Source organism: Sparus aurata, chromosome 6, assembly GCF_900880675.1.
Source record: "Sparus aurata chromosome 6, fSpaAur1.1, whole genome shotgun sequence".
NCBI lineage: Eukaryota > Metazoa > Chordata > Actinopteri > Spariformes > Sparidae > Sparus > Sparus aurata.
Window position 1 is genome coordinate 28,095,447 of NC_044192.1, and position 26,567 is coordinate 28,122,013.

The 26,567-nt window shown below is 42.3% G+C and overlaps 1 protein-coding gene across 1 annotated transcript in view; it reads left to right on the forward strand.

Annotated features, from left to right (window-relative positions):
• The window catches only part of slc25a26 (solute carrier family 25 member 26), a 60,460-nt gene that overhangs the window by 22,274 nt on the left and 11,619 nt on the right, over positions 1–26,567 (forward strand). Inside the window, exons 6-7 of the mRNA XM_030421476.1 lie at positions 17,484–17,528; positions 22,229–22,298. Of these exons, the coding sequence (XP_030277336.1) occupies positions 17,484–17,528; positions 22,229–22,298 (115 nt within the window). The remainder of the gene's footprint in view (positions 1–17,483; positions 17,529–22,228; positions 22,299–26,567) is intronic.

Consider the following 26,567-nt stretch of genomic DNA (forward strand, 5'->3'; position numbering starts at 1 on the left):
CCCCACTGAGCTCTTCAATCCACACAAAAATCCATCATTGTGGCTATAATTTGTAATGCAGGGATTCTCCGTGCATTTCTGCGTTTTTGCACTGAGACTTATTACCAATATCTAGTGCCAGACGTTTTTCCAGGAAAAAGACGCTGTTGTTTTAGCTGTGCATCTATAGCTGTTTTTATGCCTCTCCCCTCCACTGTATGCGTGAGCGCCGAGGACATGTCCGTCAGTGTCTCTCTCTGAGTCTCAGGGCTATGTTTGCATCTCACAACTTTTCGCATGTTTGTCTCAATGCAAGCCGAAAAAACCTTTTGGTGCTCCACATGTGTTTCTAATAACTGAAGCCCCGATGGCCTGGCAAGGAACTGAGGGTGGGAGAGTATTTAAAGGAGAGAGGAGGAGGGGTTGGTCTGGAGTGGAGGGAAAAGGGACAGCAGTGGTTTGGATGTCATGTGGAAGGAAATGCTTGTCAAGAGCATGCTCCTGTATGTTAGAATCTGGTGCCAACACACAAGATTGAGTGTGATGTATTATTCCCCTGACGACAATACTTGCATTGCAGATTTTGCTCAAGTTGGACACCTGTTCCACTTGAGCTCAGTCGGCATTAAAGTGACATAATACCCTAACTGCCTAATTGCTGTAATACCCAGTCAATCAGACGATTATAAAGTCACTGTAAGAAAACCTTTACATCAGCTAAACCTTCAATCAAGTCCACTCTGAAAAAACAGCAAGGTCTTATTTTCACTTTATCCCCGAGTGACAGCAGAGAGTGAGAGTTAAGGGAGTGGAAGGAGTATAAATCAGTGCTGTGAAATAGCCAGACATGGGGAAGCACCCGGTAATTACAGCACCACTTCTCTTTCATGAGACGCAACGATGCATGTCCTTCTCCCTCTCCTTTTTTTTCCCTCCCCAACTTTTCCAAAACCAGACAGTCCCATCTCTCATTTCTGTGGCTTTACATTAACATTCGATTCCGCGCAAATTATGAAATTGGCTTTTGGAATGTGAATCATTCTAGAGTTGCTTTTTTTCAATCACGTTACGCATTGCAGGACTGTATTGTAGTTTGCAAGTTTTATTTATTTTTTTCTGTTGCATAAGTGCCCTTTTTCCCAGACAGTCATATGAGGCTCTCCAGAGACAGCACCTGCTCCCCTCCACCCCACCCCACCCAGGCATATGCCTGCCCCTGTTTCCTCACAGCCATCATCTTGCTCGCAGGAGTGCTTAAGACCCAAAAGCATCTGGAACAAACCACCTGAATGTCAAGGGTCACGCTGTGATGTCACTGCTTAATGTCCAATGGAAAAAAGAAATATAAAGTGTCACCGGCACCACAAGAGCTCACCTCACTCAACCCCGGCAGAGGTCAGGAGTTCAAAACAATTCATATTTCAACACTCACCTACATTCAGGGCAGTCGGAGCCGGACTTGTTGTTTACGTGAGCCAAGTGGTAATATGGTTTAATGCTATAAGATGATAGTGATTGAAACTAGGTCAGATTAATGAAGGAGTTAACTTTATTTGTACGTATTCTATGTTATTTGAATGTTTGATGTCAACAATAGCTGTGTTTTCTTTGTGTACACGTCAGGAAATGTTGATGGAAACCTCAAAGAAGTTGCTCACTAGAGGTTTTTTTTTCTTAATGCTCACTTAATGTGCTTGATTAGAATTGGAAACACGTTTTCTGAATAAGTGTTGAGGCAGCCAACAATCAACTCACATGACCAGCAGTTTTTCCGCTTCAAGAGAAGAAGAGGAAGATGATATGTCTGAGGTGACATGTTTCAGAAGCAAAACAAAATGGGCCCTAGCACCCCGAGTGAGTCAGGGCCTGCCGCAGCCTCTTGGTCGAACACGGACAGTTCAACGTGCTTTTGAAGTTTCATGTGTTTTGGGCACTGCGCCCACTGTGACTTCAAGAGTGTCACAAGGCAAGTAATCAGTAATTACATGTTTGATTGATGTATATCAAGAGTTGAGTTTTACTGTAAATCAAATGATGATTGTCACACAGAGCTTACTTCCTGTTGCCATTAGCAGGCGTATTGACCATTATTGATTATTATTGGAACGTTGAGGCGTTATGGCTGACACAAACACGTCAAATTAAGTGAAGATTGGACAATTTACAATCAAGTCACAACAGCTTCCTGTTTCATGGTGCATAACAAGCTGCTACAGCAATGACAACTAGTGAGAAGTCACAATGTTTGGCATACACCTAAATCACGAACTTAGATTTAAATTTCATACATGAAGGTAAAACTACTCGCAGACACTGCTGTTTACCAACCATAAAACACTTGTGACGTGTGTGTGTGTGCAGTTTCATGAGTTTTGAGCAACTTTAGCCCTTTTGAAATGAGAAGGTTGTCTCAAACAAAGGAACAAATGTTTTAGCCCAGGAGGCTGGACTTGGAAAATCAGTTGGTCTGACAGTTGGTCCACAACTTTGGCCCAGACCGGAGCCACTAATTATTGGATGGATTACCATGAAATATGCACAGACATTCATGGTTCCCAGAGGTTGAATACTAGCGACTTTCAATTCAATTGTTAACTTGGCACCTACTTTTCAGATTTGAGGGAGAAAGTTTATGTATTGGTTCAAGTGCTGTGATTGTAAAGGAAAAAATCTGTTACTCGGTGACTAGACGGATAACATGGTACATTTTTATGGTGGTTTTATATTCACTTATGATAGGCGGGAGCTGGACTTTTGTTGTGCAGCCGTTTCTCGCGTTCTGTAACAAATTGATCAAGTCCGTGCATGGCCTTGTTTGACTAAGTCATCCATCTGTGTGTGTGTGTGTGTGTGTGTGTGTGTGTGTATTTAAAGTAGTTGCGTCACTGCCAGTATACACTTCTCTCACTATGGAGATACTGTTTCTTCCAGCTGTGCTGCTGCTGTTCTTATCTGATTCCCAGCTGATAAGATATGTTTCTGTTAGTGAGAAACGGGGAGAGAAACATTTCAGTTGGCCGTCGGGCAGAGATTGGTTAGCTGGAATGACTCTGGTCTGTATTTTATTGCTGTGGGCACTGCTCCCAGAGAACAGAATGTGTGTGCGTCTGCACCTCTGACCATGTGTGTTTCCATACAGGCATGCGTGTGTGTGCCATGCTGGAGATAGCACGTTTTATTCTGGACCCTCCTGATCGCTTTACTGTGGTTCGCTCTCTTTCCTTTAAAGGGAAACTCTCACATCATTGCTGAGGGTAATAAACAATCTTGAATGTTACCTGTCTTTTTAAACACACTTTTTTTTTTACATACTTTATCAGAAAATCGGGAAACTGCAAACTTTCTGCTATTTTTTTTACATCTGTTCATAAAATACCCATTATGTAAGTGCTGTACTGACATGATGACGCCAAGTTACAGTTGACCATCATAACTTGCAAATATCTTGTCTGACAATTGTACCACACATTTGCATGTACAGTTAAAAATCCTAAACAACTGAACATTAGTGACGGTATTGTTTGACTTGTATTGATCTAACCAGAAACCCAAGAAATGGCGTTCATTGACATTGTTGGTTGTATGCAGACAGTTGTGGACTCAGTAGTATTTGAGGGCTGTTGTTTCTGCAGCAATGGTTGTCTCTTGCAGTTTATGTTCGAAAATGCACAAAGTGGTAGCACATAAATTCAGGATTCCTGTGCTGCTGTCGGTGATAGAATCTGACAGAAATATGCAGCCCTCTGGTTACTTTAACTGCACCATAATGGGTTTGGTTCTGTTGATTAGAGTCGTCTGTTCAATTTTGGCGAAGTTCTCCCAGCTAGTTTGTTAGCTGCTCGTTGTGTCAGTTTTTCATTTTCAGTTAGATACTGCTGGTGGTTTTCTGCCAACCAACACTGTGCATGTTTGTCTGTAGGTTACGTTCATAACCGCATTTCTCCCGTTGTTCCTTTGAGGTTCTCTGTGCCGGTCTTGCACAGATTCAGCAGTCTGAACGATTCTTTAATAAATGGTCCACATCTAGACTCATTACATGCAGTTGGTTAGCCTCTTTGGCACCGGTTGGTTGAATGGTTTCTCTGAAATCATCCTAAATTGAGTTATTTGTCAGCACAATTGGACAAGACAGTACCGCACCCACTGTGGGTAGCAGCTAAAACACAGACAGCTGAAGCTTCTTTTTTATTTTAAATTGACTTACTATTCCCCAAAATGTTCATTTCAGAGAACCACACACCAACCATAGTTCTCCCACCTTGAGTACGAAGTAGAGATCGTGTTGGGAAGCATGTTACCCTTTAAGCTCTAGATTCCAAACATTCCTGTCAATGTAGGAATCATTTGCTAGTGAGAAACTAAGAAACTAGGCTAACGCTGCTCCACCAACCTTTCCCACTGTCACATTTTCTCTCAGTCCACTCTCCCATGTCTTACTCCTTCCCTGAGCCAGATCCTCAGGCAGCCATACATCTCTCTTCCTGTCAGCAGCTAATTGGTTGGCCCTCAGGACATCCTGTGTCACACCACACCACCATTCATTGGCTAATGCGCACTATGCCGTGGATGTCATCTGTCAGTAGCTGTGACAGAACCAGCGTCATGTTTTTAACCCAACGAAAGATGAAGTGTTTTTCATTAGGTTGATATATGTATCCAGTAAATTATGTATTAAACACTGATTGTTTTTCCCTAAACTAAACTTCCCTGTACTAACTGTGAGAGTGTTTAGCTCCAATTTACATCTCATGTTAATTCGTTGTATTAGCGGCAGCAGGCTACTCTTGTCATCCCCTTCATTAAAAGCTGTGGAGAAAAGAGAAAGCCTCAGGTGTGTCTATAAGGAGGCTTGTGTTCTTCCCTCCGTGCCTTTGCCTGCTCTTCTGTATCAGGTGTCCATTTTGAAGCAACAAGCTGCACACAGGTGGGAGGAAGAAAGAAAAAAAATCACAAGCACAACATAAATATTATTCAGAGTTTCTGGGAAGCATTTCTCTCATGTCGATGGAATTGCTCCCTTGAATCTATGCCAGCACACTGTTTCCCTCTCCCACCACCTCTCCTCCCTCTTTCCCTCGGCTCACTCCCTCTCTCCCTCCACCTCAGAACAAGTCTTAATTTGTCGGGAATAATACCGCCCTGCGCCGCCGTCCGCCGGAGCTGCGTTGGCTCATGGAAACCGTAGGCCAGCTGCGATTTGATTTGCTCACGGATGAGATGTGCCGGTGCTCAAACCTCTCCCTAGTTTGGCTTGTTTAAACACAGACGCGCGGACACACACACACACACACACACACACACACACACACACACACTCTGCCCTTGGCATTCAAAACTGTCAGATGGAATTCTTCGGCAAGTGCACTGACTCTCGTTCTAGTTTTTACAGCGCCGGGGAGCTGGAAAGGTTGGGATGAGTGATTGCTAGTCGCTCAAGGCAGAACACTCCTCATAGTTACACAGTATAGGCCTTAAAGGGACACAAGCTCATGCTGCACAGCCTCCAACACTCCCTAATCTGTGACAAATTCAAGTTTTTGAGGAACTGCACTGAGCACGGGGGGGGGAGTTGTGCTTTCTATGTGTTATCGGTTTAGGTTTGGATAGGCATATGATTTGTGTGAAGTGTGCCTCAGGGGAGTTTAAAGACAGGTGTGTGTGTGTGTGTGTGTGTGTGTGTGTGTGTGTGTGTGTGTGTGTGTGTGTGTTTGACTGAGACAGCATATGTGAGTCTGTTTTCTGTTATGGGGAGAGCAGACCTTGGCTTCCACAAACCGACACTATACAACCACCAAGAGAGAAGTAATCCAACCTTCTCTCTCTCTCCCTCTCTCTCTGTCTCACTGTCTCTCTCTCTCTCTGTGTCTCTCTCTCTCTCTCTCTCTCTCTCCCTCTCTCTGGCACTCTGAGTTTTCCCCCCTCTCTCCCCTCCATTCTCCCTCTGTCTCTCCCCTCAGGCCTCTCTTATGAAGTGAGAGGCCAAACACAGGCCCGGAGTGCCGGATCAGGCTCCTTCTATCGATTGACTTTATTTATGTGTTTGTTTATTTATTTAAAAGGCCCTGAACCCCTCTGTCCCTGAGGGGTACTTATGTGCCACACATATGCATGCGCGCGCGCACACACACACACACACACACACACACACACACACACACACACACACACACACACACACACACACACTCTGTCTCTCTGACTGGACCGTGCTTGTACAAATTCCTCCTGTGCTCCTGTGTTTGGCCAGGGGTTGTTGCAGCATCACTGCCGGGCGGAACGTGTAGTCTCTGCAGTAACTAGGTGTGACATTAGCTCATATGTGGACGCACGGCTTGTGTCCAGTGTTTAGAAACATAACATAGAGCTGCCCATAATAGGGAAAATGTCTAACGCACCATGTGTGGTTAAAACAGGATTGATGTTAAAGGTGGATAGGCCAGTGCAGTGGTTATAGTTAAAGTTATAAATAACAACTTAAAGTTGCAGTACATAAGAATTTAGCTGATTTAAATATTAACTGAATTATCAACAGAATGTCAAGAAATAAGAGTTGTGACTTTATGTCAAAGACATCTGTCTTTTGTTTCGCTGAGGCAGTTCTTACTTTTTGCACCTTTTATGTTGCATGATCAAAATAAATTCTCAAAAAATGTTAAAAAATTGCAAAAGATTTCTGTGATTACAATTTTAAAAGACATTGGTGTGTGATTCTGGTTAATTTTTACAAAAAGTACAACTGGTATCAACATCAGCAAAGTGTGTCCTCCCTTGTGCTCCAGGCTCCCTGCCGGACTGCTAGCTGCACGGCTAACTGAGCTAACCAGCTAAGGAAAGCTACAAATTGCAGCAGATAGCGGTTTGTATTGAATTCAACAAGTGGCTCATTCTTACATTTATTGTACCTTTAAATTGTGATTTGCCATATCATACATATCCTTATGTACATTAATATAAAAAAGATTGTTAAAAATGTATCTGTCCTGAGCTGGTATTCAAAAGCAGTCCCGTTGGAGTTATTTTAGGGTTTCTGCTAAGAGCTCCGGCTATTGCAACATGTGTCCTTATCTGTTATCTGTCATACTTCGTTACAGTATCACTAACCAGTGTGTATTTGTGTGCGCTTCTCTGACAGCTGTGCTGTTTGAACTGATTGTTTTTGTATTTTTGTGTTTGCTACTGCAGACAAACAGGTCTGGCTTCTTCTGCTCAGTGACTGACGCTGAACACTTGGCACAGTAACGCGGCGAGGTGTCAAACACCACCTACCGCTCCGCCATGAGTTATGACTTTATCAACTCTCAACATATTAAAATCTGATCTCTGTCTGTTTGTTATCAGCATGTCACCACAGTCAGTTCCTCATCATACTTTTGTGACACGCAGCAGATGGAATGTGGGTGCGTCTGAATGTTTGTGCGTGTGCTTGTATGACTCTGGCAAGTGAATTCAGCTTGCAGCCCTGTTGCATTAGCAGGTAATAAATGTGGACTTAGACTTGGGGCTTTGCTTCGCCTGGCCAGTGTGTATGATTTTTTTTATATTTGTGTGTGTGTGTGTGTGTGTGTGTGTCTTCATAGTGATTCCTCACTATGAATAAGGCTGCTGTTGATCGTTTCGACATCTGACTCCCATCTGCTTTCTCTTAAATGCTCTCCCCTCCCCTCTTTTCTCCCCGCTCTTCCACCTTACCCTCTCTCCCCCATAAGAAAATAAAAATAAAATCTGTGTGAATCGGTATTGAACACACAAAGTTCAGAGAGTATCAGTGTTCAGGGGAAATGCTGAGACTGAACTCATTAGTGACTCACCATTTTTTAACATGATGACCTTAACATGTAAAAGCCGGCATTGTTAATTTTATTTTGCATATAAATTGAATTTGCGAGAGCACATATGGTCTCATTTGAAATGGTACATTTGGTAAATTCCAAATCCTCAACTTTATGAGGTTTTGCCAAATGGATTTGGAATGGTCACTCAGTATCAAATACTAACAGAGGATCCAGCACACTTCTCTGGCTCATGAATCATTCGCCCTTTTGCTCATTTGCTCCACATCTGGTGGCAAGAACAGAGCAGAATGAGTTGCAAGTGCGCAAGTTGTTGGGTTCACGATTGCACCACAGTGTCTTGACTGAGTTAAAGCGTGAAAAGTGGTTTTCTGAATACTGTTATTTGTGTCTGGGATTTCATAATATGGCAGTAACATCTGGGAGGGCGTCCTTATTGTCATCGTAGTGACAGTAAACAATGTCATTAAGCATATACCGGCTTTGTGGATCATATACTGAGGGCTTTGACGCTAAGTGTTGTCAGCAGGGTGGCTGTCACCGCGTGGATGGAAATCTAGATGAAACCAAACTGGCGATCTGGTTTCCACAAGACTTCCATCTCAACAATGATAAGAATTATCAGCATGTTTGCAATGTGAACAATTAGATTGCTTATAAACTGTTGTTGAAAGATGACATGCTTTTTAGTATCACATAAGTTATTACAAAAGAACTGAATCAAACCATAGAAACAACTTACCCGTTGTTTTTGTTAACATATATTTATATATATATATATATATATTTATATTTAAATGAACTTACCCATGTTAAAGGTAGGCTGTGTTTAAAAAAACCTTACATTTAGCAGCAGTTAGCAGCTACTTTAGCAACAGAGGTACCCATATTTGTCCCAAAGGAAACTTAAAAGATCACTGTAACTGTGTTGTTCTTGGTTGTGGTTATTGGGAGGCTGCTTGTGGTTAGCAGTAGTTAGCGGTGACTTGAGAAACAAGTAAAGCAATCAGTCCAGAGTTGAGACAGAGCAGCATCAGTGAGTAAACTCAGAAATATTTTTTTTCCCAAAACATAATGGGATTCATCCAAATTAGTGAATAAAGTAAAAAAGTTGTGCTTTTATACATTAATCCGTGAGGCCGGAGCTCAGAAACGGTCCTCGTTTTCATACATCCACCACAGCCTCATAAAACTGAGAGAGCATATTGGATGCAAAATTAGCACAAGTCCCTGAGTGCAGGATGAGTCATTACATATTTTTACTCTAAAATACCCTTCAGAATACCAACAAAATGAGCTCTCTGCGATCGTTGGGTATGATACTGTCTTCCATATGAGTTATAGTGCGAGACATATGTGATGGATTTTGACTTCATGGGAACTTTTAGCAGCATGCCAAAGCAGACGCCTGTGTCGTTTTACACAGGGCTGTTTTCGGTCTAAATCCTCTTCGTTTGTTGTCAGTTTAACTCATAGCTTGGTGCGTGTTATTAGTGAGAGATTTCTGGTAACGTAATGTGAAGTGGAAATCCTGTTGATTTAGAGTTTTACAGCAGTGGTTGAAGGATTGCCCAGGGGTTTGTTTGAATTGTCGTGAATTGTTGTTGTTGATTTTTAACCAACCAACCGGCCAATCGGTATTCTTGTATCGGTATCGGTATGCCTGTCGTGTAAAAGTCTCCAGTGTGCCGTTAATGTTAAATGGACTGTACAAACTACTGTAACTTTATATCATCTCAATGATACTACATTATGCTAAATGTCAGACTGAGATAAATTGTTACATTTTGTTGGAAAGCATCTGAGTTCTAGTTCCCAGTGAGGTTGGTTTTGGAGAGCCGCTCCATAGTAGCAGCAGATAGATGTTTTGAATGGAGGGAAGCTGCAAACATTAAGGGATGAGATTTTTTTTTTTTTTTTTTTAAAGTCTGCTGGAAAAGATGAATAATGTCTCCTCTGTTGGTTTGGCCATCTATACATTTGTCTGCTTGTCTCTCCATCTTAATATCTGTCTCCCTTAGTCCTTCTCTCTCCTCCTAAATACTCATCAGCATGCAGAGGCTGGAGTATGACCGATTAAAAGTCATTTGTCAAATTGCAGCCAACTGGCTTGCCTGCAATCAGGCTCAATGTGAATATATTTTGACATGTGTTTTTCCTGCCCTCTGCTGAGTGCTTAAGGACCTGTGACAGCCCAAAGCCTCTCTGAATACTAATAAAGTTAGTGCTAATACAGTTGGCAAGGACGCACACACACATACACACATACACACATACACACACACCCACACACACACACACTGGAGCACTGTCAGCAGAGTGACACAGCAGATACAATCTCCATATTACTGTAATATAGTACCTGACAGTCACAGCAAGTGGCACTGTCACCTTTGATCACTGACAAAATGTGTCAACCGGCAAACATAAAATGCTGCTTGTTAGACACACACACACACACACACACACACACACACACACACACACACACACACACACATTAGCAGAAATACGATTAGCACGCAGACATATTCATGCACAAAAACACCAGGCACACACATGCAGGATAGCAGGTCCGTGTGAGAGCCGGTCATGTGTTTCCCAGCAGTGGAATCCTGTCCCTGGAGGCCAGCTGGATGACACAGATGTTTGTGGGCTTTGGGAGCAGATGCTGCTGAGCTCCTGGAGCACAGGCTTCACTTTGTGTCCAAGCTGCAGAGACAGATTTTTGGCATGATTTGTTTTTGTTTTGTTTTTCGAAAAAAGGGTATACAATGATGAATACATCTCTAATCTCAGAGGTGATTCAGTTTTGATCGTTACTATTTACTTTGGAATGCAGCGAAATGATCAGCAGAGGTTAATGGTCAGGTGGGTGGAGAGGGTACACTGGTTGACAGAGTGGAGATCATTTGATAGAAGTTTGATGTAGACAGGGTAGACGGACATGTCTCTGTTTTGATGTTGTTCCAGGAACATCGATTTCAATGAAACTGCAACTGCATCTGGAGAAAGCTGTTGTCTCTGAGTGATTTAAATGTAACTCCCACTCAGGAAACCACTGTTCATAATCAATTTGACATATGTTGTTGTACTGATTACTTCTTAATTTTACACTAAGTTCACTTAGAATATCTTCCCCATTTCCTTCCAGCTTTTTTGTGTTTTTTGGTGAGATTTAGGGAACTAAAATACTTGGTTTGGAAATCTTTGGGTTCAAATAGACCATTTGATATTGTTGAACACTGACTTGTATGGATAACTTGCATATTGCATATTGGTCGGTTTCAGTGAAAGCATCATATTATGTGATGGTCCAGGAACAACAACAACACAGCAATATGAGATCGTGCAAGGGGAAAACACTTAGAGCAGAGGCCCAGGTGACTGTTTGAACAGAAGATTTATCCAAGGCATGCTGAATCCTTTCAGCAAAGCTTTAGTCCAGAGTGAAACAGATTGAAAAGAAGGTCAAATATATGAGTGCAGGGCCTGGCCTGATTTGACAGACAATACAAAAAAAAGTGATAAATGCTCACCACAGTGTCCCAGAGCCGAGCCCAACTGACTGAATTAAATTGCTTATTTTGTACCGCCCAAAAATCCAGAATCTAAAGAATTGTACTTTATGATCACATAAGAAGAAAAAATGCACAAACCAAAAAGCAGAAAATCTTAACAATTTAGTAAATTGATCCAGAGAGTGTTTCCGGTGAAAAATTACTTCAGTTGATAATCCATCGGACAAGACCTTTCACTCAAGAATGTCAGCCTCCCGGTGCTGCTGGTTGAGGAAAAGTCAGGGGATCATAAAAATCAGAAAGATTCATCCTCTCAGGACCATGAAGGTTTGTACAAGACTGGATCACCTGACCTTAACCTTGCTGGAGCTACACTGATGGCATGCCTGAACAAATCCAATATGTTTACATTTAAACAAATGTAAACCTCCCCATACCATAGCTCTGAATTATTACTTTTGCCACTTTTATTTGAGCGTGTGTGCATGTGTGTGTTTTGCCTCAAGACTTGTCGTGTCAAGTGACAGGTCACGTTCACAGACCTCAACAACGTGTTACAATGCACTGGCCGTGTTTGTCTCCCTGGTTATCGTTATGATTCGGTCGCTGCTCGCGCGGCCCGTGTGAGCGCACTGATCGGCTCAAGCTGGAGTTGAGTGAGCTAGTAAAGTTTTGGCAGGCGGAGGAAAACCTCAGTCGTTTTCAATGGACATAAACACGAGTGCCGCTCTGCCTTCGGGGTAGGGTTCTTTCTCCTGCTAACTGATCATTTAAATTACAGCTACACATTTAGACTGTGTGAAATGGCACGCTGTAACAAGATAAAAAGCAGATCTCTTTCATTAGTCCTGCGAGTTTGATGATATGATTGTAGGATCCTGATTGTTTATGTCCTGATGACGCTGACAGACATTTCTTTTCCATCGTTTGTGCTGGAGTTTATGGAGTCCCGTCTGTTTTTTAGAGTCGACATAACGACCCTGGATTGAGTGGCCATCACGCACACACGCACACACACACACACACACACACACAGAAACTTTGGCCTGCCTTCATGGCGCTGAATATGCCGTGGTAGCTGAGGCGTTATACAAGGCAGGGGGATGAGACAGAGTCAGCAGTTAGCACCATTGAGCAGTGTGGATTTTATGCTGCCTGGCTGCCCTCATGCTAGCACAGCGTAGCACAGCCCTGGTTGTCTGCATGTCTGTGTGTTAGTCTACCATGACATAGTTCAGGTTGAAATGTGTCTTAGACCCTGGCAGACCTCTTTGTAACTCTGGAATATCAAAACCACGCAGTGCGCCCGGTGGCTAACTGGATGGAGTAAATGTCCCCTTTTGACTTTTAAGTTCAGCACCTGCAACCAGTTACAGCCAGGTGGTCGCTCACGGTGTCCTCAAGCTAAATGCTGAGCCTCTAAGTTGCTAAGTCACAAGCGGCACATGTTAACAGCGTAACGGCATGATGCAGGTTATTTAAAAGAAAATAAACGTTTAGTGAGGGTTGACACTCTGTTTATTCACTCTCATTCTGATTTAATTGGAAACATTTCCACAGCTCATATTTCACTATGTATGATATTTTTAGAAAAACGGTCTGGTTTGTTGGTTGGTTTGTCAGCAGGATTACACAAAAATGACTGGAAACAATGGGGGATGGGTCTCAGCCCAGAATAGATCATCTTTTGGTGTGGATCTGAATAAAGCGACAGATTCAGGTTTTTTTTTCCCCCTAATTTTCTTTAACATTGTGAGATAAGGTCTTTATATACATTTTGATTATTTTCTCAGGGAATAATAGATGGATCTTGATATGTATATGTTCTTTATTTTATTTGGCATATCTTTGTGTCTGTTATCTACAAGTGAGTACAATTTGATGTAGATTTAAATATGTTTTATATGATACTGGAAAAGACTTGATTGAGTTAAAGGGGACTGTTGGGCCTTGGCTGAAGTCTTCACATCACTGAGTACCATTCTAGTCTTGATACTGTAGTTAATCCTAAAATGTAGAGATTCAATGCTGTACTAACACCTTACACACTTTTCATACTGTCCCAAGTTTTAGAATTGTACTTGGCCTAATCCAATATGGAACTCAAAACTCCTGTTTCACTCTAAAATTTAAACCAGCCGTAATCTAATCAACAGATCGAGGATCCAAATCAAATGGAAATCAGCCACTTAAATATGCCTGATTTTTTCTCACCATTGTTCGCTGAGAAATTAACGAAAATGTCAAAAAACAAGTGAGAAAACCCTCCAAACGTTAATAGGGTCTGTATGGGGTCTGTTCTGGGCCGAGACACATCCTCCATTCAAGTTTTCTAAAGATCCATTCAATTTTTTGATGTTTTGTAATCCTGAAGATCCTGTACATTTAAAATGTTAATGAAGTGTCTAATGCCACAGCTGTTAAATGAGACATATTAGACAGAAGCATAGAAAACTGGAATCATTTCAAAAGAACGTGTTGAATTCCTGTGTGCTTTTGGTGAAAATGCAAATATGAAACAACATCTTTCTAGTTTCTAATTGAGCTGCAGGTTGCAACAGCTGAACAAACCACAAACACCTGAGGCTATTTGAAAAATGATTAAAAACCAAATCATGTATAATAAGCAACATATCTCAAGATCAGGAACAACTGAATTAGAAAATATTGGAGCAAATCAAAATAAGCGGCAAAAGAAGTTTGAATATGTGGGGGTGGTCGACTTGAGCGAGACGGATAGCCTTTGTTTCTTTTGATTGCCATTATAAGATATGTTGATTTTTTAATCTGCCTTGTTGGTTGAGCAGGACATTCTGTTTTAAAACACAGTTTCTCAGCAGCACAGACCAGGCTGGGGGTTTAGTCTGGCTTAGGCTGTTTAGTAGTTACTATAAGCAATTAACTCTTAAGAGCTGCACTCTGTTATCTTTGATATCTGATATGGTGTAAGATTAACTGTTTGGCCTGAGGAGTCACACACAAATTCAACAATTTCATTCCCATGGTGTGTAACCCTGTGTCTGTGCATTAGATAATTACAGTGGTATGGTTGCTTATATCATGGTACGTTAAGAGCGTGTTTATCTCTTTCCTCTGCATGACTGGTAGATAGAATTTCAAAATAAAAGCAGCGCTGCCCTTTTTTTAGGACGTAAATAGAGGAACCTTGACTGGAATCATCTCTGGTTCAATTTATCCTTCTTCTCACGAACCCTCATGGACAGGAAGTGCACAAGCAACCCTCTGTCTCTCAGGTACGGATTGCGATGCATAAGTTTATCTCCAAGGTTACCCCACCTCTAAAGCAATAGCAAAAGCAAATACAACCCGCTCCCCTGGGCTATTTTTGAGGAATCCTGTTTCGTGTTTTTAGTGCAAGTCAGAGCAGCGACGCAAGGATTGCAGTTGCGGTGAACAATCATTCCACAGCGGGGTAACACATTGCGTGCACCGCTCAGACGCTCAAAAGAAAATGAAAAAGACATCAGGTAACTTTTTGATTGCGATGTTCACGGTGTGATGATGCAGCGGAGAAGATGAGGAGACGGATTACTTGTCCAATCCCTTTTTCTTCACCACTTCTCCTGCTGTCTCTACCTGTTGTCGTCTCTCATTCAGTTGAGAGATTTATCACGTCTGTCGTCTCCCCCCATCACCACGCCAGCGTCGGGTTGAAGTATCGCTTCGGTCGGCTCGAGACGGTTGATTTGAGATGAGAAGACAAATCATTTCATGACACTACAGTGATTAACTTACATCTCCTCCCACCCTGTGTGCTTGATTGTATAACTATAATAAACAAACACTCATGTCGGATTCTTCACATTCACTCAGGTTCGTACATGTTTCCAGCGTGTGCCTGCGTGTGTGTGCGCTCGCCAGCCTTCCCTTAACTATAAATGACTTATCAATTTTAATCAGACCGCATGTGGTTTTCAGACGTTCCATCTCTGCCAGGCAACACATACACACATACACACACAGCACTAGCACAGTGTGCCAGGCGTGTCAAACTAAGTCATAAATCATCGGCGGATCAGTCTTTCCAGATCCTCTGCAGAACTCATCTGGTCTCCTATCGCTCTCACTCTGTACTTTTTTTTTTTTATTTTTTTTTAAGCTACTCTGTCAGCTGATTTAGAATAATAAAACATTGATTAATATTGTGAAACATTACTTGGAGATAAAAGAGAACATTACCCAGCACTTCGGATTAAAAACTACGCAACTGCAATACAAAGAGTCAGCCTGCGCTTTTCGGTTTTTCAGCCAAAACATCTACACTTTAGATTTAACAAAAATCAAAATCTGTACTGTGTTTGAGATTAAATTACATACAGTAGTATGCAATATTAAAAATGGTGTGAGCAAGTTTGCAGAAAAGTCCTAAAGTATGTAATGAGTCAGAACAGGTTTACTCACTTTCCCTTCTGATATACTATCACATATAGCAGTACATTGTGTTCCGCTTACATTTAGCAGTAGAGGCTATCACCGCGACACCCTCCTTACATTCCCTGTCTCTCCCCGGGCCTGGAGGAAAAAGCAGAGCTCATGATGCTGGTGATAAAAAAAGACACGTGCACTTTTATTCCTTTTGAAAGCTCTCTCATCTCTCCACAGTTAGAAAACAGAGGTGTGCTCTCCTGTCATTGTATAATCACTCCGCTCTCAGGGGTCTGGAGACCAGACCTACATCAAATAGAGTTCTGCCCGGACAAGAGTTTTGTTAGCTCCATGTACCAGGCCCGCTTAATCAAGCAACTGTCAAATGTTCAACTGGGATGAACCTTAGAAAAAAAAAGAAAAGGGGGAAAAAAATCAGTAAAATTCATTAAATGAGCTAACTACAGCTCTAACTACACAATTATAAGTATGTAAGTATATGGTTTAAGGATGAACAGTCCTAAACCTTTAAAAAAAACAAAAACATGTCGGAGCATTTTAAGAGTTACCAAAGAATATGACGCGTGTCTTACTGTACATCAGGTTTAGTGGTATCACAACATGTTTATTACTTGTCATAATACGCCTCACTTTTAATACAACTGTTTATCAGGTCTCTTGTCCGTTCATTTCAGGGTGGTGATTTGCTGCGCTCGGTGTGATTCACACTTGTTTTGACAGCTTTCTGTTGATACTTTTGTTTTTTTTAAATGGCCTTTATAAGATCCTCTTAATGACCTGGAGTTTTATTAAAGTTTTATAGCCGGCTCACAGAAAGCAGATGCATCAGATACCCTTTAAGCTAATCTTCTTCAGACTGAGTGTTTATATGAGGTCAGCTCGTTGGGAGTAAGTGCTTAGTAAGCTCATTAAGTGACATAAACACCGCTGGTGTATCGTCTTTGTGCTCGGGCTGACTCAGAGTTGGACGGGCTCAGCTTTTACTGACATCCTAACGTGGTCTGATGGAACATGCTGGAGGAGGCGGTGCAGATGGATGGATGAATGATCGTCTTGTTTCCGCGATCAAAGACCGATGACATGACCCAGTGTCACTTTATTTATTTCTCTCTTTGGTTTTGTTTTTGTTCCCTCTCTTCCTTCCTGTCCTGACCTGATCTGCCGCTCCTGCAGCGCGAGATGACAGGATACATGTGTGTGTCTGCAATGTGTGTCTCAAAGTGAAAAAGTGAACATTTGTCCGTGTGAATTAGTGTTTTTGTTTAGTTTTCTGTATGTGTCTGTTTATGTAAGGCATGCCAATCCCTGTGCACGTGTCTGCACGGTGCTGTGTGAGTCGGTGTGTGCTTGCCTGTGTGTGGTCCGACGGTGTGTCATTTGCCACCTTTGCCTTGGCAGTGCCATTGATTTCCTCCCGCTGTAGCTTCCTGCCCGAGCCGATTTAGTGTTTCCAGCGGCAACACTCACTCTCCAAACATCACTTGAGAGCCCTCCCTCCATCCCTCTATTCCTCTTTCCGTCCGTCCATCCATCCGTCGGTCTATCCGTCTGTCCATCCGTCCACGGCTTGTCTCATTCATTAATCATCAGCTGTGAGGAGGAACAAGGGAGCAGTCAGACGAGAGAGAGGAAACTGAGAAAGGTGGCAGGGATGACAAGTGGAGGAGATTGGAGGTTAAAGATGAAACTTGAACCTCCAGGAAAAAAAATAAAACTAACAGTGAGATGATCCTGATGATTAAAACTGTCCTCTTCTTCTTCTTCTTTTTTTTTTTTTTTTTTGCAGATCCCGTTCTCGCTTGTGCAGTTTCCACTCTGGGAATATTTAAAGGTACGTATCAGATCTTTCCATAAATGTTTGCCTTTCTGACTTTAATTCCCTCTCTGTCTTTATCCTCCATCTGTTGTATCCCCCTTCATCCCTCCACTCTCCACCATTCCTAAGCACTATTATTTGCAGTAATTGTGTTCAGTGATAAATCCGAGGTGAAGTTATGGTAGTGTGCTCACGCTCTGACACATTTACAGCGGGGTCACACTCTGCATTCCCCTGTATCATTGTGGCAGGCGAAAAATGGGACTTTGCTCCCCAGTTTAATGGCTTGTCACGACTACCATCAAACCAGCCTTCATTTTATCACAAGCACATCTGTCTCCTTGTAATATTTTTCTTAATATCTTTTTTCGTTCACTCCTGCCCTTCCGTCTCCTTTCATTGTGTGGCCCCCCCAAACACATAAAAAGCTGCCTCTCTTTGAAAAGACGGCATTTCGTTGAAGTGACATCATGTCTCAAGGGCGCGAGAGGCGGACAGTCAAACATTCCATCAATGTTCGGGAGCTAACGGCCGCGGCTACGACGAACAATACGCCGCACAGCTGTGTGTATGTGTGTGTACTTATGTGTGTCTGTGCATTTGCGAGAGTTAGATTTTGTCGTCCACAAGTGTCTCTTTGTCCCTGAGTCAAAGGCCCCCTCTCTCCAGGCCATCTGGACACGTCCGTTGGCGGAGAGCTGAGCGGCTGGAATCTGGACCTCTCCTCTCCTCTTTCTCTTTATCCTCTCCTCCATCCATTGGCTCCCTGCTCGCAGTCCTCCCAGATGTACCCTCTGTGTTAACATGGTGCTCCGAATAGCTAATGAGGCGTTTCTTGGCTACAATGGCGGAGACAAGCTGACTAGTCATGGAAGAAGAAGGAAAAAAGCTTGCAACAGGTTTTTACTGCCATTCCTTTAGAGTGACCACCAAGATGTTCTGAGGCTTTCATACACAAGAGTAACGTGACTTAGTTTGAAAAATACCAGAGCGAAGGAATCTGAGAGACTGCTTGTGTGTGGCATGATCTCCCATCTGCTTTGTGGGATGGTAATGTGCTGCGATGTGGCCCTTTTTCTTTTTTGCTTCACACTCAGAGCCAGCACAGCTGTCAGTAAGAGACTCAGAGAGATGGAAAGGGAGAAAATGAACCAACTGACGGCTGTAGGCCTGCTGGAAGAGGGAGTAAGCAGACAAATCCTTTCACAGAGTCCTTCAATTTCTGGGATATCACAAAGATGTATATTCCTGGCAGGAAAAGTCAGAGAATGATCTACATTCATCAGACAAGTCGCACATTGGACACTGCACAGACATCTCTGAAGTGTTTTTTCACACCAGACTTCAATAACCATGTGAGTAATTCTCACTGTTCTTTCACACATTAATTTCACAATATTGCGGTTTTCACTCAGTTGTTTTCCCAACAGCAGCTGTAGAATAAGGCTCACAGTTTACCCCATCTGTGCTGACCTCAAAAAACATAATTAGCCAACCAGGAGGGTGTTGCACTTTTTAGGTTATGACTGAACACCAAGAAAGAGCCACAAAAAATTCAAGGAATTTGCGCGTCAAAAGGCATGATGGGAACTCGTATTTATCCAGTAGGACCCGCTTACAGATGCTGCCTCCGTATGCAACAAATACATAAGAGGGACCTACCACCTCTTTCCTGTGGGAAGTCTTCCAGGTGCAAACTCTGACCCTGACATGGGGGTTCAAAGGTCAAAAAGTTTGTTTTCCCAGGTTCACCCCTTATTATTTATTCATGAAACAAAGAGGAAGGGATGGAGAGAGAGAAAGAGATGGAGAGTAATCCCCCAGCGAGAGGCCTTTGATGTGGAAAACAAAATCTTCGTTTTAATCTGCCCTCTAATGAAATACACATGACGCATCCTGAGCTTGTACACAGCCATGCCTCTATCTCTCTTTTTGTCTTTGTGTTTACTTGTTTGTCTCTGCGTGTGTTGCGCACACACATGGTTTTCGTGATGTTCCACACGTGTGCAAGATAGGAGGAGAATGAGATAACATGCAACCGATTAAACTTGCAGGGGGGGTGGACAAAGAAAATATTAGTAATCGCTCCATGCTGTTGCTCAATTGCTCTCCCTGAGAAGTAATCATACCTTACAGCGCCCGAGGCAGGCCAGCTGTCCACATGCATTTCATACAAAGACACATTGCATGGACAGTCCCTTCATTGAAACGAGTCTGGGCGAAGAAGAGACGAAGAGTTCATTCTCAAGACAAGAACATCAGGTGGTTTCACTCAGTAGCCAGTTGCATCTGGGCAAGCTGTCTTGTGATTTGAAGGGTTTTTTTGAAACAGAGAGTTTTTGTAAAATTCTCCTGATTTCAGTTCAATTTTAGATATTCACTGGTTGCAGACTCTACTGATGAAATGCTGTGCAACTAGCTTTGGCCTCAAATAAATCCCTTGATGTGTAGAACCTGTGGTGCTGTATAATCACTTAGTTAATTTTCCAAATTATAATTGTTAAGAAATTCTTTAGAGTTAAGTAAATACTTATTAAAGCAACATGATGTGATGTGGGGGGAGGTTGGCTTTAGGCTTTATTGCAGAATATTATTATATATGTATGTCAAAAATAATGGCAAGATGCATTGCCTGCAGTAAATGCACCATCAGATTTTTTTTGTTTTATATACTATATTGCCAATTAAATACGTTTAAAGCTGGGATTGTCCAGCTTTAAACGTATTTAATTGGCAATATATATACACTATAAACACTTCAGAAATGTTAGGGCTGGGTGACAAAGTCAAACTGCACAATTTTTTGACCAAATACCTTGGTATCCATATATTATACTCTATGTTATAGAAATCACTATTGGTTCTTGCACAAAATGTTAACATGATGAGATTTATAATCAATAACCATCAGTTATGTGGATGTAATGACTAAAGTGGATAGAGGAAAGTAATAAAACAAGTAGAACAGTCTGGTAAGTTCAGAAAATATCTTCACTATTCACTGTAATGCAGCTCTCCAACCAGGAAAAGTCAACACGCCATGTCACGGTGTAACAATATCCAAATTAGGGCCCGACCAATCTTGGATGTTTGGGGCCAATAGCAATACCAATGTTAGAGAGATAATAAATTCCAATACTTGTATATTGGCCCAGACTCTAAACCCACAATATACCCACAAAAAAGATATTTTGCACTGATCCTTTAAACATGGTTATTAAATACATGTGACAAAGAGGTAGAACTGGACTGTGCACTTAAACTATAAACTGTCGCGTATTTACTCTTACAAATGTGCTTGATGCTTCATATTCTGCATTACACCCACTGTAAAAGAAAAATCATGGCAAAACATATCTTAGGCAACATATACGGCCACACTTATTTATCTGTGAAAGGCCAGCATCAGTTGATCATATTGTTCAAATGAAATACCAGTTGTGCTCTATCCAAACTCTAAGATTATATATAGTCTCACATCATGATTACCATATAACATTGATTTATTTCCTAGTGCTAAAGGGCTTATTTTATTGTGTTGTGTATTTGTTTGTTTCACTGTGGCGAGGTGGGATTCTTGTGAAAATGTAATGCCTTTCAACCCTCTGCTGTCACTATAAGATAGATCAGTAATTTGAGAGAAATTCAAAAATAGTTTGATCGTTGGGGCAGCTTTGGATCAGGGGTAGAGCCAGCATCTTGTTATCTGAAGGTTGCTGGTTTGATTCCCCTGATCTGCATGCCAAAGTGTCCTTGGGCAAGAAACTGAACCCCAAACTGCTCCTGATGTGCTGGTCGGCACCTTGCATGGCAACCACCGCCATCAGTGTATGCTAAAAGCATCTGCTAAATGTAAATGTAATTCTTGTGCATTAGATTGCTGTGCCTGATCATTGTAAAAGCCATAATGGTAATCTTACATTTCATTGGGATCACTACCTTTTTTTAAGCCAGGGTTAAAAACTGGTGCATAAAACTGGCTTTTTATCAAACATTAGGCAACTAGCAAGCTATATCTAACTACTCAATTGGTCAGCATAAAGACATTTACCAGCAACACAATGATTTTTAATAGCACACCTGACACTGAAATGCATCATTTAATGCAATGAAAGCCACAGCTCCCCAGAAAGTATTACACTACTGAATGTGCAAAACAGTGTGTTATATAAATGTTTTGGGGGGGTGTTCAAGTGAATCCAATGTAATTTGAGTCAGAGACCCCTGGTGTGTATCATGTATGTATGTGACTTATGTGATATTTTAGTGCTTCAACACATAAATGTCGACCAGTAAAAACAAAGTGTTGATATGTGATTATGTGCTGACATATTGTATGTCCACATGATTGCATCTAGACAAAAAGTGTAAAAAAAAAAAAAAAAAAGTGTGACAGAGTGGGAGCGCTGCAGCGTATCCTCTTGCCTCCCTCTAGGCCCGTCCCAGTTCTTGGGAAACAAGTAGCATGACATCACTGGGGAGAACAGGCAACACAAAAATAGCCGGACAGCCTGGTTCCCAGCCGCGGGCCTGCACCCCAGACCGGACCAAGGTTCACAATGTGTTTTCAATGTGTCTGATATGTCCACTAACTACAGTCTTCTCTCTCTCTCTCCATCTCCCTTCCTCTTCCTCCCTTCTTCTTGCTCTTTCATCATCCCCCTCTACCGACAACCCTCTCCTTCTCTCTCGACATTTCTCTCTCTTTCTCCCAGACTCTGTGGTCGTGGAGGCAAGGTCACACGCTCTACTCTTGGCAGGCTGCAGTGTGCGGAGCCTTTGCAGGTGCAGGGGATTATTTGCTGCTTTTGGAGAGCAGCGGAGAGGAAGGGAGGGGAGGGGGGGAGGGGCGGGGTGGTGGATGAAGGGAGGGATGGATGGCTACAATGGATGGATGGATGGATGGATGGGTGGGTGGGTGGGTGGATGGATGGATGGATGGATGGATGGATGGGTGAGTAGATGGCCTGGAGGGCAGGACGAGTTTACCCAAAGCCACATTCCTCATTCCTGTAAGATTCCACAAAGGTGAGCTCAGCTGGCAGATCTGATCCTCACCTGGACAGCAGACCAGAGGAGAGAGACGAGTGGATGGAGGGAAATAGGAACCAACATTATTCTTAAACCTAGCTCTCTTACAGCTTTAAATTAGCAATCCTCAGTACAGTGAATCTGCATTGTTTTCCCATAAAGATCTCGTTATCAGACCTCTCCATCCCCTCATCCAATAAAAATCATACCATGGCAGATTTTTGTGGTTCTGTCTGAGCCTTGACGAGTATCAGGGGAGATACAGACAACCAAAGGAGGCGAAGGGAGAGATAAGAGGGGGCCAGTTCCTGGGTTTGGGCCCCTGCAGCTGTGCGACCTCCTGAGTGCTGGGGCCTGAAGTTACTTAAAAGAGAGGGAGAGAAAGAGGCACAGGAAAGGAGAGGTAACGAGGAGGAGGAGTGGCCTAAAAACAATACAAATAGGGGAAAGGAGAGCAGCTAGAGAGAAATAAATCAAGCTGTAAAACATGAGAGATAAGTAGAGATAGATGCTAGAAGTTTTATTTAGTGACAATTGCCTTCGTTTCAAATGTTGACCTTGAGCACAGTTGTGTGTTTGATTAATCTGAATTTAAATGTAAAGGGCTCCATCTCAAGATAAAGGTCTCAGAAACCAAGACAAAGGTCTCAGCCCAATGTAACCCTTATCAAAAATAAGGACATTGTTTTATTATCACAAATCATAATCCATGAGCACTATCATTCTCTCTGAAGACCTAATTGCAAGACAAAACTGAATAAAAAAACTGAATTCGGTATGGTTGCAATAGTCTGATAAACAAATTAGGTTGACACGTCACTCCCCAGTAATTTTCCTGGCATCGATAGGATTATTGGGGAGTGACAAGTTAAGGCTCCAGACTATCAGGTATATGTGACAAAAAAAATGTCCCTGATCCCCCAGGGAGTTTCTAGGTAAAACATCTAAATGTGTTCTGTCTTTAGATGCATAAAAAATAAAACACAGTAGTCCTAACTCGATTTTTTACCAGCTGTAGTTGAAAGGCCCTTGGAGGCGCTTTGGGTGAGGATGCACACGTGTATCCACGTGGAGGTTAAGTTAAATATGTTTCAACCTGTATACCTGAGTTAGTGTTGAACTACCGTATATATGTATGCTGTTGCTTGAACTTTGTGGTCTTGTTCAGTGTCTTGCATAAAGTTTGAAGAAAAACATCAGCAGCGGAAACACACATTCAAGTAAAATAAATCTAGAGGCGTGTAACAACATTGCACGTGCCTCCAATATTGTAGCTCTGAGTTAAAAAAAATGGTCACACCATCTATCTTTCCACTCAGTCCTCATCTCCTCCGTGTTGAAAAAGCAGAACCACAACCAAAATACACATTTCAGAAGAACAGTTCCGCCGACCGGCCCGCGTTGGACAGTTATAGCTTTCAGTCCATAACTCTTGCAATGCTATGCTGCGCCAGACAGGACAGGAAGATTGAGGTTAGCTGCTCAAGGAGTCATGGAGAAATGGAGATGGAGATGGAGGTGAAGGAGAGAAGAGGGGATGACGAAACGGCACCCCAAGGAGCTGAGACGTGGCCCTGAGCCACCCCACCTGGACTCAGTCCACGCTGGGAAGAAGAGGAGGTAGAGTGAATAAATGAGAATAGAATATGAGAGAGAGGAGACAGGAGCTGTGGATGAGACAGACTGAGACATGCAGAGGATAAAAAAAGACAAAAAGTACTTATGAGATAAGGAGCAGAGCGGCTTGAGAAATCTTGACCAAAAGTTTTAGTTGTTAGGCAAAGGGTATTTCTTCTTCTGTTCCATTGTTTGAACCTTTTTTTTTTTTAAAGCTAGCGAAGAAGAAAATGTAGATTACATGATATGTGTATAAACAGAAATAGGTTAACAACGGTGGTCACTCCCCAATACTTTTCCTGGCATCAGTCTGCAAAGTTATTGGGGGGTGAAAAGTTGAGGTTGAGGACATCTGTTATTTATGTGTGATACCCCCCCCCCCCCCCCAAAAAAAAAAAAACATTTTTTTTTACATAATATTACTTCTGGTATATAACTCGACCAGCGTTACATTACAAATGGCAACAAACCTGGCAGGCCACCATGTTCACTTACTTGTCACCAGTATTTTTGCAAGACACTGAAACTGTAAATTTACTGAATCTGGTATGGTTGCCTTACAGGCTGGCTACACTGGAGGCCTGTGTACTGCATGCATTACCAAGCTGCCGCAGCTCACTCGCAGCCAACTTCCTCACTTATTTGTGAGGAAAAGTAAAACATTTCCTTTACTGAATCTGGTATGGTTGCCTCAGTCTGATAAATAACATAGGTTGACAGTGGTGGTCACTCTCCAATCATTTAACTAGCATAAGCCTGAACGACTATTGGGGAGTGATACGTTATGGTTAAGGACATGTGTTATATGTATGTGATTAAAACACTTTTTTCATAACATTGGTGTTTCATAACTTCAAATTCACAAAACTGCAACAAAACCTGGCAGGACCACCTCGTACCATATGTATAAACTGTGTTTGCATGACAAAAAAAAACCTTTTTTAAATTGACTGAATCTGGTATGGTTGCTTTAGTCCAGAAACCAAGATTGACAAAGGTGGTCACTCCCCAATTATTTAACTGGCACCAGCCTGTAAAATTATTGGGGAGTGACCAAAAAAAAAGGTTAAGCTGTGTTGAAACGAGGCAGAAGAGTATTCAGCTTGAAGTAATCAGACAGCTGGATGTTTGTATAGGCATATTTTTTATTTGGTATGTGTAGGAAAAGGATTGAACATATGAAATTGTGAGAATAAAGGGTTATCTGAGCTAAAAGGTGGGAGATATTGTTAAGGGAGTAGTGAGGGGGTGGGTTGAGAGTATCGGGGGGCGGGAGGGGCGTAGGTCCAGGGTAGGAATCAAGTTCACATCCCTCTGCGACAGAGCTGCTGTCCAAGAGGGATCCTCAAGTTTCAGTCACTTCCCCTTACATCGCTCTTCACACTCTCTCCTTCACTCATACATAATCTGTTTGACACTGGAAATGCTCACACAGCCGCGTTTAATCATCCCAAATATCTCCAGCCATACCCCGCGTTGACTTACGATGGACTTGACCCGGTTTGAACTGCCTATAAAGAAAAAATCCTTGCCCAGCCGAGACGAGATTACATCACCGTCTGATTTGGGTCTAACCTTCATCACGTCACATCACATGGTTCCTCCAGCCAAATTTAGATCCACCAAATCAGTGCTCCATGTGTAAGATTTATTTGGATAATGCTGCCTTTTATTGCTGTCCAAGAATATTACAAGTCAGGCAACAGTAATGTATCTTTTTATCCTTGCTGAAGTTTTCTCCACCCAACTAAAGGGGGGAAAAAATCATTTAAAACCACTCATATAACAAGCCAGGATTAACTAGTAAAATCTAACAGTGTGTTACACCAGACTGATCCTAATGTTTTTCTGGATCCTCAGCTCACTCACAGTCACTTTGCTCCTCGGTGGCCCATGTGGATATGTTTAGCGAGAGCAGTGACCGAGTGACACGCACACGCACACACACACACACACACACTGCGGCTCAGTGGGGACACCTCTGGAACGCAGCGCCCATCCAGCTTCCAACTTTGGCGGGTGGAGGGAAGTTGGGGTGTATATAATAAAAGTGCTCTATAAAAGTGTGTGTGTGTGTGTGTGTGTGTGTGTGTGTGTGTGTTTATATGTGTATGTGTATATATATATATATATATATATATATATATATACTCGTTTTTGTTACGTAATGGGGACTGTTTCAGGCATAAACCATGTCAGGACCAAGAGTCATCATGGAGACCAGCCCTAATGCAGTAAAACATGATTTCTGCGATCCTGGTTAGGTTTAGGGGTAAGGCACGGATTGAGGTCAAGTTAAGGTTAGGCGTAGGGTAAGGCTGGCAGGCTTTAGGCTGTACAAATGAACTGAAGTCAACGTAAAGTCACAAGGATAGCAAAACTGTGTGTGTGTGTCTGTGTGTGTGG